Here is a 16,203-nt window from a genome sequence, read left to right as displayed (position 1 = left end):
TGGATATCAAGAGGCTACTTATTAATATCAGCTTTTTTAAAAAATATATACATATACGTATGTAGAAGATTCTAAAAATAAATTGTCGTGCCCCTCCCTCCCCCAAAAAACTTTCTTTTTTGTCCAGCTACGCCTCTGCTATAGTAAGCATCATCTTTGTATGTCAAGATAAAAATATTCTCTTCAAAAAGATTAGTTCTATAAATGTATTGTATTACAATAACAAAAAATGTTGTCCGACTTTCTATCTTCCTTATTTCTGTTTCTTTTTCTTCATTTTCTTTGACTATTTAAAACAAATTAGTTAGATGATACTAAATTTTTATTAAAATTAGATTAAATCATGGCTTATTGCTATTCTCTTGGCATACAATATCTGGTGGCCAAGGTCATTTTACTCTAAATATTTTATTCCTAATTTTACTTATTAAATTTAATTATTTATTTTATATTTAACGTCAGCAGAACAACCGTCGATAGCTCAGTTGGCAGAGCGGTGGACTGTAGACGAGAATTTGTAGATATCCATAGGTCGCTGGTTCGACTCCGGCTCGACGGAATTTTTTTTTATTTACTTTTGCCGATTAATTTGTATAGCTCTTCAAGTAGTCGCTTGTCATACAACAGCGGTTTAGTTATTATTAAAAATATGAGAACGAGCAATAATCTCTACTCTGTCGAATCAGCGGAAACTAGATTTTCCATTTAAAATTCTTATCTTTTCATTTTCACATCATTTAAGTATTAAAAAAGGAGAAGGGTTATTTTAAATTTAATGATTATGATTTTAGCACTAATGACAACTAAGTAGGATCGCTTATACTAAAAAAAGTCGATTAAATATTTTTAAAGAATATCTTTAAGTGAAATGGTATATAACAAAAATGGTTTAATTTTTAATCAGTTTAAAATTAACAAAAACTAACTTTATGCTTTAAGGTTTTTTTTTTAGATAAGTTTCATGAGTTAAATTATAAATTGATTTCCTCGGAACTGATAAAAATGTTCTTTTACTGTTTATCTGATATAAGTTACAAGATGGCGCCATATTATTCTACAGTTGCTTTGTTTATTCGCAAAGCTCATGCAATTTTTGTTTATTACAAAACATTGAGAAAGAATAAAACGAAATTAAATGTTTCTCATTTAAAAAGTAAACTCGTTTACTTCCAATTTTGCAGATATATTAGTAGCTTTTAAAGTTTTAAACCGTTTTAATTTAAGAATGCAAGTTAAGATATTTTAGTCTTAAAAATAATAAATAGATGGCGCCACATGTTTATTGTTTTTCCAAGTTTATTAAAATAAGGGAAATTTTAATCATCCAGTGTAACTTATAGATTCGTAAATCTTATTATAAATTTAACACAAAATAAACAAGTGGATGGTGGTTCAAATAAAAGGTACATTTAACTTCCCTCAATATTATTTCGGAAACAAGATCGATTTTTTTTTTATTATTGAAACCCTTCTGAAGATTGTGCTCAACACAGAACACAGTATTTATATAATTAAAAGATGCGTTTTTTAACTCAATATTTTTCATATTGTTAGAAATGTCGGCGCAACGTGTTATTTAGTTTATCTTTTTTAATCAATATCCTCTTTATTACTGTTGCCAATTAAAATTTCTGAAATACATTGATTTTTATGATTGGAAAAAGTATAAATGCTCCGAGGACTGTTATTCTATTACTGCATTCGAAATATTAGCAAGCATCATTCATTGAGAAATACCATTATTCTATTCTTTGACTCATCTTTACTTATTTAAGCTGAAAATATAAATTTAAATGACTATAAAAGATATTAATAATTATTACTATTAAAAAATATTAATAATAAATGACTATAATATTTTGTAAATTGCAAACTCTTTTGAAGTTTGGATATTATTCAAAAACACTGAAATAGGTTTACAGAGGGGAAAAAAAAACTATTATAATTTTTAAAAACATTTTTGATTTATCATATATTATAGTTTTGTCAAATCAGCTTTTTCTTTCCAATATCAGTCAATCACTGATTTTATTCAATTATCCAAAAAGTTTACTTAGCCTCAATAGCTACTCATTGGTCAAAAATTGATTGGGTAACTATTAAGGGTAAGAGACAATTAAGGTTAATAGACTTATTGTACAAGGTATTTGCATATCAGAAAAATTAACTAATCTTCTTGAAATTTCAAAAGAAGTAAACATTAAATACGTATTAGATTATTGTGCCAGACCAAACAATTAAGATTAAGATGAAACGAGACAAACAGTTATGTACGATTTAACATCGGGAGTTCAAGAAATAACTGATGATTACCTATTACCTATTAAAATTAATAGTTACCAATTACCTATTAAAGAAAAACAGAAGGCGATAGAAAAGTACGGTTTGCTGCTTTTTGTTTAGGGCACTAAGTAATTTTTCTAACTAAGTTCAAAAAATAGTTACGCAACTCGTCAAAATTTATTTAAACAATTTCTTCGAAATCACCACTATTTTCAGCAACAACATGGTGTAGTCAGGAGGTCTAATTATCACAACCTTTTATCAAGCTTATTAACTTTTTTTTCTTTTTTTTCTTTCCTTCTTTTTATTTTTTTTTATTTCGGAAAGAAAAATCTCGTTTAGTAATCAAAATGCAGCGAACTGTACATTCTATCGTCCTCCATTTTTTTAAATACATTTTTTTTTTATTTTTTAGACATCCGCTAAAATAACAATCCTTTTTTTCTTTGGTCTTATTCGCGTTCATCGTATTTGTGAGCTTATGTTTTGGTCATTTGTCTTATTTGTGCGTTGTTGTTTCCTTTTTCATAATTCCTTTGAATTATTTTATCGCAAATGAATACATACTTAACAAATATCCATATTTTTTAAATTTTCTAATTTTTCTTACAAATATTGCTAACAAGTATATATATATAGTAGAGCACCGATTATCAGAAAGACGATTTACTAAATTGTCCAATCATCCGGACCGTTTAAGGACAATGTTCACACCTTCTTCTTCATCTTCTTTGAAAAAAAAGGAGAATAATAATAAATAAAATAAAATAAAATTAAAAAAAAATTGTTTCATTATTTCCCGAATATCTGAAAGAGATCGAAAAATGGCATCTTTTGTTCCTCGGTAACCTTGAAAAGTAATGCACGTTTTTTCCGGCCAGTTTCAATGTGAGTGGTGATTGGTATTTTCTTATAAAATTTTTAAAAAATAAAGATTAATTACGCCATTTGTAATATGCTAGAATATAATAAGTACTACTACAATTGCCAATACCAAGTCTTGGAAAAGCATGAAGAGAATTTTAACATTCTCTTAGCTGTTTTTTTTTTTTTTTCTTTTTTTTTTTTAAATTTTTAAAATTTTAATTACTCAGATTTTTTTGATTATCCAAATCGGCTCCGATCCGGATAATCGGAGATCTACTGCATATTTTTCTTCTTCTTGCAAATACTGTAAAAGTTGATTTATCTTAAACAGCTGGAAAAATGAATAGAGATAGAAAGAAAAGAAATACAATTGATGTTTGAACACAAGTTTATTTTCAAGATGTTTATACAAAAGAAATGAATGATGTTGAATGGGGACTAGGTGGAATCTTAGCACACATCCCCTTTAAGCTCCAGATGTTTGCCTTTGACTATCTAAATAGAAAACGAAGACAATTAATATTTTTTTTTCGAACAGCATGTTTATTCATTTGGAAAAAATACATTAATTATTAAAAACTATTATTTAACTTATATTAATTATCTTTTATAAAATGTTGTTTTTGTCGAAGGCAAGGGGTGCCATTGTTCTGGTTTTCCAGTGGCGCCATCTGAGGCCAAAAATTCGACTCTGCCACATCCTTACGTCACATTCGTTTGTAGGGCGGGCCCATTTATAGATCCACACTAATCCACAGATCGTAATCTAAACCAGAGAACAATCGATCTCCAAATCAATACCCTCACAGGTATTATTTGTTATGGGAACATGGAGGACTCTATGACTCAAACGATTTCACGCGCACCAGTCATAATTTACTACGGCCGGATGGATTTGACCTCTCGTTCTCCCGAACGTGAATCCAGCGTCCTGCCAACAAGGCTATTTTGGCCCCATCTTTCTTCAAATAGTATATAAGAATAAAAGTATATTTTAATGATAATATACTATGAAGATGCGTAGATAAATATCACGAAAGTTTTACTCAGAAGAAAATAAACAAAATTGTATTTATAGTTGATTTATGCAACGTTTATAGTTAATCTGTTATTTCTTCTGTATGCTTAACTTTTGTAGGCAAATTTCCCTTAACATTAAAGAATTCTATGAATATTTGGTTCCAAATTTCGCTCAACTTAAAATTACTCAGAGGAAATTATTTTAAATCCGAAATGCAGTTTTGATAAGTGGTATTTATTTAAAAGATACTTTATAAATGTAATGAAAATAATTTCATTCTTCTTCTTCCTATTTATTATTATTATTATTATTATTTTTTTTTTGAGTAATCGATTTTAAAAACGTTTCATTTTTAAAAATCTTTTTATCATGTTTAATTTCTTAAATTTTTTTGGTGTTTAAAATTTTCTATTTTAAAACAATTTTTGAAATATGCATACATAACAGAATATCCAATTTTTAAAATAAGTGAATTTTGCAAGATAATTTTCACGTAGTTCTATTAAAAAACACAGAATTATGTAGGAAAGTAACTTCAAATGTAAAACCAAATGGAATTTTTTTTATTATTTTCTAAAAATGTTGTATAAAAAGTAAAAAAAAAATAAAAAAAATCCTACAGAAGATCTACTCCAAACTAATTTTCATTATAGTTTACTAATTTATTTACCTTTGCTCTTTGTTTAACAGAGCTATATGCTTTTTTTTTTAAATTTTACCCCGAACTATTCTAAATTATTTTACTATTTTTCCTGGATACTCACAGATAGTATAATCAGGAACTATTTACTGTTATTTTTAACAATGAGTTTGAGTTCTGATTGCAAATTTTAAAAAAAAATCTGCACTATATTTCAAATGATAAGTGCACTATATTTCAAATGATGATAGTGTTAGTTTTCACTCCAAAATAAAGAAAAGGTAAAAAAAAAAAGTTTCCCTAATTCTGGGATAAATGACTTACCATGTACCATGATTTATTTTAATGATGATGGTATCCTTTGTATGCCATTGGGTGTGAATAATATCCATGACCATGTCCATAACTGACTGGTTTGTAAGCATAAGCGTGTCCTCCAAGACCATAGGCTGGTTTACTGTGGTAAACAACAGGTTCCTGATAAAAATAGAAGCATGAAAAATTAATTTCCTTAGTTCATAACTGAAGAGTTATTTAAATTATTTTATCCATATTACAGTAAGTATTGGTATTTAAATATATTATTATATAGTAGCAATATAGATTGTAAAATGTTTTAATGAAAGATGTCAGGAAGATGAATAACGGTTTAAAAAATGAAAAAAATGAACGGTTTTCTGGGTTCTGTTCATTGAAGCAGCAATTTATTGTAATGTAGCTTCAAAACTAGTCGTAAAGCTAGCTTCACTAACAGATAGAAGCTACTGGTTGAAAAACCATCAAACACTGTTTTCTGTAGAATCTTAGGCTATTTCAACAGAAAAATTTGCTCTAGTCGTTTGTTAAATTATCCTTCAGACTTGCGCTGAGTTGTGAGAAGAATCGTGATTTTTTTTTTTGAATCGATTAATCAAATCCTGTTATCAGCCTACATCAGTTAAGGTGATTTGTAACTAATTTCCAAGTTTGATACGAACTTATGAATAGTTTCTTAAGCAGAACGCAGCAAACCGTATATTTCCATCTCCCTTCCATGTATTTTAATATATTTTTTAAATCATCCATCATTTTCAGGACAATCTATAAGTTTTCTTACCGTTATTGGGCCTTAAGAGCCATTCTCAGATAATGCGGTTTACTCACTTTCGATAGACGTAAAGGGAAATCGAGAACGTGATTGGTGAAACTTTCGCGGGAAAATATTTTTCACCAATCCGGTTCTTACTTTCCCTCACCGGTGATCGGAAGTGCGTGAAACACATTCAAAGAGAACGGCCCTTTATTTCTTTATACTACAAGCACAAAATTACTGAAATCGACTTCGGTTGCCAGCGCTCTAAAAAGCATTTTGTATTCCGTGTGATACACCCTGTGTGCTCTGTCTGATACATCCTGCGCGTAGAGTGTCCAATTCCGTGAGCTGTGTGACAAAATCTAAGCTGTTTTAAGACAATGTTGAACAAAGGTAGTTGAAAGAATCGAAAAATTCTTGATTTATACTTACAATATGATGGGCCACAGGTTTAACGTAGACTGGAGCAATAGGTTTGGCAATTATTTTTGGTGCATAGACTATAGGTTTAGGAGCATAGACTTTAGGGGCATAGACGACAGGTCTGTATACGGGTTTGCTGTAAGTCAGGCCATGTCCATAAGAAGCATATTTCACTGGTGCATATCCGTAGTGAGCTCCACCTAAATGTGTCTTGTATCCAGTTCTGTAATAACTAGCACGGTGACCATAGCCAGCCATCGTTGCTGAACAGCACATGAGAGCCAAAAGGACAACCTGTAAAATAATGTTGCATTTAGGAGAGCAATTGAAGAAGTAATGATGTGTAAGGAAATAAGCATCCAATGCAATCGATAATATTCGAAAACTACATGCTGTAATAACCGAAGAGCCCTGTAAGACTAGGTCAAATTTAGGTCATTATAGTACATAATTAAATAACATCTCAATGTATCATAAAAGTAAATAAAATAGTAACTTAATTATTGTATAGTAGAACCACAACGTTAGCTTTTTAACACTAGAAAGACTGAAACTTAGTACATGCCTATATTGTGAAAGAATAACTAATGTGTAAAGAAATTAGTTTAAAATCAATTTTTAATATTTTTTTTACATTATTTACAGTTATATAACAAGTTGTTAGTAAATATTACCAATAAAAAAAATTATATGTTGTACAAAAAGTCACAAATTTCTAAGAAATTGTGTCATTATATACATCATTGTTTTCCTAATTGAAACTAAAAAGCAGTCAAAATGACTTCCTTAGGGAATCTAGTCTTGAAGGTCTATTTGTTTTGAGGGTTATTGCTTGTTGTTTAAGGGTCTATAAGTTCCATTTAATGGGTTATTCCTCATGAAGTCTAATGAAACAGAAATGAAAATAAGCAAGAATGAGAAATTACTAAAAATGACCATAATTAGTTAAAAATGTCGAAGAACTATTGCAAAAAGGTCGTAAGAGAAAATTAAATAATTTAGGTTTGTTCGAGGAATATGGGATCAAAAACAAAAATGATGTTAAAGAAATGGACTCCGATAACTTCGAGTAAAAAAACTTTCGGACTATGAATGAAACCAATAAATTGATAAAAAGTTATAACTAAATTTCAGAAAACTATTTTTTCTGACTTAAGATTTAAAATCAAAGTCAAAACTTAAAGCAGTAATATTAAAAAATGTTATTATTAATTTTAATTAACTTTATCCTTTGTAAAATAGGATTTTTTTATTGTTTATTTCATTATAATATGTTAAGAAATTGAAAGAGGCAGCTCTTTTTTATAATTGTTGAACTCTTTTATTATTATCATTTTCTTAACTAGTTGTAGTAATGCGTTTTTTGTAATATTCGCTATAGTTTTTTCTTTTTTTTAATTATTAAATCTAACAAAAACGAAGTTACATTCACAAAAGCATTGCCAAGTCTGGGAGTAAGATATTAAATTATAACTAAATTCGAGAAGAACAATAAGGGGAAAAAATTAACATTTTCTTAACCATGAATACGACGGAAAAATTTTTAAAGCAATAATTGAAAAATAAGAAATCCAAATAAAATCTGCAACAAAAAATATGAAAACTTCAAATGCCTCCATGCAAAGTCTATTACAGCTGAACAAGGAATAAAATATTTTGTCTAGGACTTTTGAAGCAAAATACTTAATCTAAAAAAGCGTGTAAGTGATTAGGACTGAACAAAAATAATTAAATTTACTACTAAAATTTTAATAAAGAGAATATAGTCAAAATATGATTGTAATGATCTTGGCAAACAAGGTGCAAAGAAATTCCGTATGGTACAATGATATTCCGTAAATTTAAATAAATTAAAAAAAAAAAATGTGTCTTCAATAAATTTAGTAGGGTTCGTATAGTCTTTATAAAAATCAAAAATTACTTTTAGTATTGCAAAATAGCAAAAAAATTAATTTTTAATTAAATTAACTTTAAAATCAAAAATTCAAAATCTCATTAGTAACTAGAAACATTTATTTAAAAATATTAAGCGTAATTGGTGTTTACGAACTTATGATATATGTCTTTTTTCATTTACTGAGTTTACTAAGTATTTTAAAAACAGTACGGACCCTGAAATTTAGTTTTTAATACGATATTTACACAGAAAAAAAGAACTAAAATATTCAATAAAAAATTTTGTAAAATTTTCAAACAACTCGGTGTTTGCAAAACTTTTTTAAATGATAAAAAAAGAAGAAAAGAAAATTAAAAAGAAAGGAAAAAGAAAAAGGAAAATTAGGAAATTTTTACAGAAACATTTAAGCAGAAAATAAAAATATATATCTATACGGTAATATAAATTAACAAGTATTTGCAAAATGTCTCATGCACAAATTTACATGACAATTAAAAAAAGAATAAAATACTTTAACAAGAAATTTATAAGACAAAATACTCAAACATAAAATTAGCTATAAATGAGATTGGCAATTTAATTTACTATAAGATTTTTGTTAGGAAAACCATTACAAAATAAAGTTAGAAATGAAAATTGGAAAGTTGTGCTTCAAGTGAAAAACAAAAATATATTAAGAAATATAACATATTAATAAATATTTAAAAAAATTTCACAATTTTATCTAATTAATAAATTTTAGTGAAATAGTTAGTTTATGATAATAAAAAATATAGTTTTTTATATATATAAGATTTATAAAACGAAATGTTCAATATTAGAAAAAGCATAAGAGCCTATGAATGAGCTGTGGCAATTTAATTCAAAACTTACCACTAAGGTGTTCATGTTTAATTTGATGTTCTTTAGGTGGTGGGACTAAAAAAGATTTTGATAAATTTTACCAAATTGAAAGGCTTTATATAGTTAGATTTAGGTCAATGCAATCCGGTTTTTGTGTTAAAATTTACAAGACGGACTATGTATAATAATTAAACCCTGAGGTACTTCTAAGCCTAATCACGGTATTCCCCCGCCACCTTTTTTTTTGTTGTTTTACTGTTCGAAAATATAATCTTAAAATGATGTTTTTTCGCTGATCTTCAAGCTGATTAATAAAAGAAAACAATAATAAAAAGAAATAAGCAATCCTATCCTCAAAGAGACCTTGAAGATTGAAAGTTCCTCGTGTAAAAAAAAGAAAATGGCTACAACTTAACTGAAGAAAAGAACATTTCAAGGCCATAGGTGAATAGATATTAGGAAAAAGATTTTAAAAAAGGTGTGACGATGATAGTGGACAGTTATGGAACAAAGAATTCTGTTGCACTTGGGTACCTTCAGGCTCAAAAAGAAGAGAGAGAGAGAGAAAAAAAGAAAAATACTTGATGTTTGTTCTTTATTGATGGCAAACGATATTTGTTGTTATTGCAAGTTACAATTATAGGGTTGATGGTAGTTATAAAACATTCACCCGAGCAAAATGTAATTCAACGGGTAATCAACTAGGTATGAATCTCTTTTTACCTTGAAATAAACATTGTAATTTTGACTAGAGGGAATTTGCAGAGGTGAAATCTGGTAGTTGGAATATAAATTATTTTTGACTTCTTATTAAGAAGAAGCAACTGTCAGAAGAAAAAAAATTATGTTTAGAGTTTATGTAGTATTTAGTCTTATTAATTAATAATAATTTATTACTATTAATTATTAAAATCATTTTTTTTTTCAAGTTTAATACAAGTAAAGATTTTTCATGAGTTTAATGTCAAGAATTTTTTGACGGTACTGTGTGGCGATAATTAAATTATGGCACGGTAATCTGACAAATTAATTCGTCAAAGAAAATCTACAGCAATTGTATCAATACTAATTAATAATAATTATGTGACAAATTATTGTTTCGGAATATTTTTCTTTCATTTCATTTATTAAAATGCCTTTTACGAAGCTTAGTTACCAAATTTTAATTTTTAAGGTTTTAAATATTTTTATAATTTTTATTTTGTTATGGTATTTTGTTGTTATGGTTTTATTAAGAGTTTTTAAAATTTGTTCAAAGATACTATTACTTTGGTAATGATTGAAAAATTATAAAAATATTATAAAAATATTTAAAACATTAAAAATTAAAATATGGCGATTAAGCTGAATGAAAGATATTTTAATAATAAAGTGATATTAATAAAAAAAATATTAATTAGTGATTCAATAAGTTGAGATGTAGTATAAATTACAAAATTAAAGAAGACCTTAAAAACTTAATTTTTTATTTTTGAAAATAAAAACCTGATTTTTTAAGAGCTGCCAATACGTTTGCAAAATATACATCATAAAAATTATGAAAAATGAAGGTGAGTTAATCAAGTGTACATAAAAGTGTTTCAATTACTACAATTTTTTTTTAAATAAATAAATTTTGGTTACCAAAAATATTTAGAACAATTATTACACGTATTGCTGCTAAAACAGATTGAGAAAATTATTTTCTCAAAGTCCGGCAAAAGGAGAAAAAAATAAATCTTCTACACTAGTGTATTTTTGTCATGGTAAAATTTTATTCATTTGAAATGAATACTAAGATATTTCACTACATTCCCTGTCCTCAAACAAAAACTTATGCTTGCGAATTCTTGTTATTATTGCTGTTGACTTATTTCACATGGTCTAGCCTTAAGCTAGACAAAGTGCAGAAGTATAAAAATCTTCAAAAAATCAAATGCAAGATGAGGACTAGACGAATTCTTGTGTAACCAATTAGTACATTAAAATCAGCGCAAAAATCATCGAAACCCCAGACATAAAAAAATATCTGCTCAGTTGCAAAGTCTTAACATGGTTTTGCGAAGCTGTTTCTCTATGGAAAATACAAAAAGCCACAGTTTAATTGCCTTACACTTTTATCAAAGCTATAATTTTAAAACCATTCACCATTTTAATCATGCCGTCAGAATTATCAGAGCTTTAAAACAGACAAGGAAACTAAATTACTTTAAAAGTTATTAAACGTTTTATAAAAATCGCCGAATCGTCAATATTTTCCTACCTCGATGAAAATTATACAAAATAACTGCCTAATTCTCAGTTTTTGCAAATTTGCATGGGCTCATATAATGCAGCATTGGAGTAAGTTTTTAAATATTAAAAAATTAGTTTATAAGCACTTTTCATTCTTCTAAAACTACGTATTTACTCTACTTTGACGTTTTCCGCCATTTGCTGAATAAGTACAGAGAGCGATGGTTACAGACAGGCTAAATTTGGCCTAACAGTCATAAGTAACTATTGCAAACTCACAGCAATTACAAAAATAGCATATAATTTGCAAAAGAGCATTATTTCATATGGCGACGGAGACTTCTAAAACATAATTAAGTAACCTCCTCTTAGCAAGTGGTAAAAAATTACTCGATCTGGGATATAGGGTTTGGAGGAAAGAGAGAAGGGATTGCAAGGATGAAAGAGCTTAAGTAGAGCAATCTACAGATAATCTGAACACTGTTCCCGATGTTTGTTTTTTCTATGACGGTAGGTTTAAAAATTATGTTTTTTTTTTTTTTCTTACGAAAGAAAAGTATAATGTGTTATTTATTCTAAATTATGCATCTGAAATTTTTATTGAGGCAAGTAAATTATTGCTTCATATGTAACTTTTATGATGAATCGACTGAAACTTAGCATGAGTCAATTGGATTAATAATAGAAAAGTTTCAAAGGATATTATGTATAAAAAGTATTATTTTTGACTTGCTTATTTATACTTTTCTTCTAAACTATTTCCTTTATTCCTTGTTATTTTGTTACATTCGGATCAGCATAAAAAATACACAAGAAATATAACTTCACTTGTCGATATAGCTATGAAATAGCAATGTAAAAAATGTAAGTAAGAATAAGAGATAAATGGTAAATATTTTTTTAAATATTAATACCCTTGGATTCAATTTAACATACAAAAAATGCACGTGCAACGTCACATGTTTATTCATTTTGTTCGTCACATGTAATTCAATTCACAACCAATTCATCCGGTTTGATAACAATGTCTGATGAGTAAGAGGTACTAGTTAAACATTGTATTTTTTGCATTTAAAACTGTAATATCTTTTTAAATGAACTTTAATTTGATTTCCTTGATCTGAGCTTAAAAAAATATGTCTCAAGTAAAAGCCTCATTTGAATTTAAGATATTTTGTTTAGATAACATTTAAGTCTCTTCCCCCTTACCACCTTCCCGTCAACACTGGACGCACTCGGCTGTGAAATTCACTAAGAGGAGGTTACTTAGCACTTTTTCCTTAGGTAAAGCTTTTTTTTTTATGCCAGACTGTAGCATTATTTTAGCTGAACAAAATATTACGTAAAACTTTTTTAGTTTAAAATTACGAATTAAATTAACCTTTTTTGCTGTCTCAAAACCGTGCATAATGTTTTATGAGAACTCGAATGTATAATCCTCAAAAATGAAACATTAGTAACATCTTTTTGGAAGAAAAAAAAAAAAACATCCTTTCTTATAATTTTCCAAACATTTTGTGATATTTAGACATAAATGATAATTAGTTTTTTTCCCTGACAAAAAAGTGCTACATCTTTAAAGTAGGTCCTTTTTAGCTCCATTATCGAATTATGGCTAATATATATAATAATATATATAATAATGTATATAGTAATATATATAATAATATATATAATAATATATATAATAATATATATAATATATAATAATTATAAATAATAAGACTTTCAGAATAATTCACCGTGGTTTCTGTAACATTGAATAAAATAATTATGGTTTTATAAATATTGAAATATTTATGATCTTATATAGAAATCTTACAGCTAACAAGTTTACACATATCAGAATAATAATTTTTTGCTTTTTCTAAGCACAAAGACTAGTACATTATTGCTCGTGTCATCGGAATTAATATTTTAAAGATATATTTATACTCTGTAAGAAAAATCCATAAAAAATAATAAATATTGAATAATATGTTGCTTTTTTTTACGTAAACAAATTAACCCTTGACCTCCATCCTTGCTTTCCTTTCTTCTTTCTTAGAAAATTCATCACTGAATCAGACAGAGACCATCAACTCGACAAACAAATCTTCCAACTGTTTGTTTTCTTTTTCAATTAAACAATCTTTGTCCCTTGACCTCTATTCCTGGACAGACGGAGAGCCCTTTGATATCTCTGCGACCCCAAAGTACCACTTTCGCATTTAACCGAGTCCCATTAATATTCTTCAAGTGCCGACGAAGAGAAGAAGATGCAAATCCTCAGAGAAGAAGAAGATGATATTGGGGCCCCGTCAATCATCATTTAGAATGCGCCATTTTGGGGAGGAGTTCCAGCAATTGAGCCAGATTCCCAACTTAATTGTGCTTTCAGATGAAAACGGTGGAGTTGATGATGTGTTTTTTCCTTCCACGAAAACAAAGCTGGGATTAACTGACTAACTAGTCTGGGTGTCAACTGTCTTCCAGCCTCTGTCCAGTACTAAGCCAAGGTTAAATCGGACAGTTAATTAGCATTTTAAGTGGCTGAAATGGGTCATCTTGTTGCGAAGTTTGTTGTGGTACCTAACGCAGCTTGAGTGGCTTGAGCATAAATTACACTATAGTGGATTTTTAATGAAGTGTGGACGGATTTTCGATTGAGGCTCACGTAACTCCAAACTCAGGTAATTTCTGCTTTCCTTTTGAGTTAGAAATTATTCTTAGTTCACTAGCTAATAATGTTATTTTTTTAAAAAAAATAAATTCAATTAAATTTTCTATTTATTTTAAAATATTTGATGACTCAAAAAAGTAAACATTTCTAGCGCATAGTGGAATGATGTAATTTTCGTGTAAACCATTTATTTAATATTTGTGTATTTGGTAAATTCCGATTGCCAAAAACTGGCTCATCGTCGATTTGATTACTTGTTGGTTTCCAAAGCCTTTAAACCACTTTAATTTCATTTTTTTTGGAAATAAAAGTGTCTTGGAGTTAAATTCTACTTCTACCGTCTTCCATGTTAACCCATGGAGTATTGTATGAAAATCTAATTATTCAGTATACCTAATTATAACCTATTATTCATTAATTAATATTTTGGAATATTTTTCTTCCGTACTTTTTATTAAAATGTCTTTTAAGGGAGATTAGCTACCATATTTTAATTTCTAAGGTTTTTAAATATTTTTAAAATTTTAACCTAAGTACCAGTAGAACCTTTGAATAAATTTTAAAAATTCGCAAAACCTTAAAAATTAAAATATGACTAGTGAGCTGTATAAAAGAATTTTTAATAATAAAATGATGTTAATTAAAAAATATTAATTAGAGGCTTAATAAATAGGAAACTTGTAGTTCGATAATTTTTCATGGCTTAACAAGGGAGATGACTCCAGAACATCTTTAAGACCTATTATTTTTAATGTCGCAGCTATGATTAATTTTTTGCATGTGTTTCAAACATAAATTTATTTTTTATTTATGCAATTACACACAATTCTGTCTCCGGTTAAGCGATAGTAATGAATTTGACCCCTGTGATCCCATCTCCCTTGTACTAACATGGGGGAGATATATAGTCAGAAGTACACAAAGTTACATACTAACACCGGAGCATCTAAGAGTCAATGGAAGATTTGATATAGAATTGGTAAAAACGAATCATCAACGTGATTCGAGTCAGTTCACTGAAGTGATTTGTATGACTGAAGTGATACGTACCACTGATTTGCATTCTTCGTCATATACTATAACAGAAGTGATTTGTATCGCTGAAGTGATACGTGCCACTGATTTGCATCCTTCGTCATATTCTATAACAGAAGTGATTTGTATCGCTGAAGTGATACGTACCACTGATTTGCATCCTTCGTCATATACTATAACAGAAGTGATTTGTATCGCTGAAGTGATACGTACCACTGATTTGCATCATTCGTCATATACTATAAGAGCGGTGTATCTAAGAGCTAATTTAAAGTTTGAAGAAGAATAGGATAAAATGAATTCTCAACATGATTCAAATAACTTTAGTCACATACTATAGCACTGGTGCATCTTAGTCGTGGTTGAGCTAGTTTGGTCTATTATCACAGTGGTTCCCTATTGAGGGTAAAATTTGGTCAAAAGAATCACCATCGTTGATTCAAATCAATCGAATCAGTTCACTGAAGTGATTTGGACTATTGATTCGAATCATATCTAAGAATCTTAATCAGAATCGAACCACTATTGTCAGTTGGGCAAATCGAGTCTTCAACGAGATTCGAATCAATTGAATTAGTTTACTGAAAATTTTCTGAAGTACCTGATTCAAATGAATCGCTTCAGATTAGTTGATTCGAATTGCATTAACACATTTTTTATATTTTCGCAGCATTATTTCATAAATAAACATAAATTAATATTGTTCATCGATTAATATTGTCCTTCACTCACTAAAAAACTAGTATTCGAATTTGAATTTCTATTTGGCTGTTGAGTCTGAGAATTCTACAGTTTTTAGAAAGTTTTCAGTTTTATATTACATATCTATCGATTAGAAATAAATGTATGAGAAATAAATGATTAGAAATAAATATATTTTTAAACTGAAAGCAATTAAAAATGATTGTAATTTAAAAATTTCATCTTTAAAAAAAAAGTGTTTGGATCTAAGTAATCCGAATCAAGTGATTTGAATTTACCATCATATCCATTGATTCAAAGATTGGATTTCCGACTAAATGCAGTGATTCGAAAGAATATTTGGAAAAATCGAATCAGTGCCAAACTCTATAGTTTAATAGGAAAAGTCATTCTTCATTTCATCGTCTAACAAAGTGCTTTACTTTCGTTTTAAGAGCAAGTAATTATTTTAATTTATCTAGTTGGGAAAATTTTATTCTATGTAATATACAGAACAGCTTATTTATTATACAGTTTTAAAACTTCTCTTGAATAAAAATCACAC

The 16,203-nt window shown here is 28.2% G+C and overlaps 2 protein-coding genes across 2 annotated transcripts in view; one reads left to right on the top strand and one right to left on the bottom strand.

Moving 5' to 3' along the window:
* Positions 1–3,520: 3,520 nt before the first annotated feature.
* Positions 3,521–9,284, bottom strand: LOC107437240 (uncharacterized). The gene is made up of 4 exons (XM_016049171.4): positions 9,077–9,284; positions 6,316–6,600; positions 5,136–5,288; positions 3,521–3,645 (listed from the first exon to the last, which is right to left on the bottom strand). The coding sequence occupies exons 1-3, from the start codon at positions 9,089–9,091 to the stop codon at positions 5,154–5,156; spliced, it is 435 nt and encodes a 144-aa protein (XP_015904657.1). The 5' UTR covers positions 9,092–9,284; the 3' UTR covers positions 3,521–3,645; positions 5,136–5,153.
* A 4,252-nt stretch (positions 9,285–13,536) lies between these two features.
* LOC107437238 (cysteine-rich venom protein LEI1) overlaps positions 13,537–16,203 on the top strand; it is a 44,206-nt gene continuing 41,539 nt past the window's right edge. The window contains exon 1 of the mRNA XM_087152071.1: positions 13,537–13,932. The gene's annotated coding sequence lies outside the window, so the exon portion shown is untranslated. The remainder of the gene's footprint in view (positions 13,933–16,203) is intronic.

The sequence above is a fragment of the Parasteatoda tepidariorum genome, chromosome 9, assembly GCF_982258835.1.
Source record: "Parasteatoda tepidariorum strain Cologne lab strain chromosome 9, Ptep-v5.0, whole genome shotgun sequence".
In the NCBI taxonomy this organism is placed as follows: Eukaryota; Metazoa; Arthropoda; class Arachnida; order Araneae; family Theridiidae; genus Parasteatoda; species Parasteatoda tepidariorum.
This window is presented reverse-complemented; position numbering and strand designations above follow the sequence as displayed.

Excerpts from the sequence above, each read along its gene's own strand:
- LOC107437240 (XM_016049171.4), bottom strand. Across the intron at positions 5,289-6,315 it reads AACCTGTGGCCCATCATATT|GAACCTGTTGTTTACCACAG; the intron begins GTAAGTATAAAT and ends TATTTTTATCAG.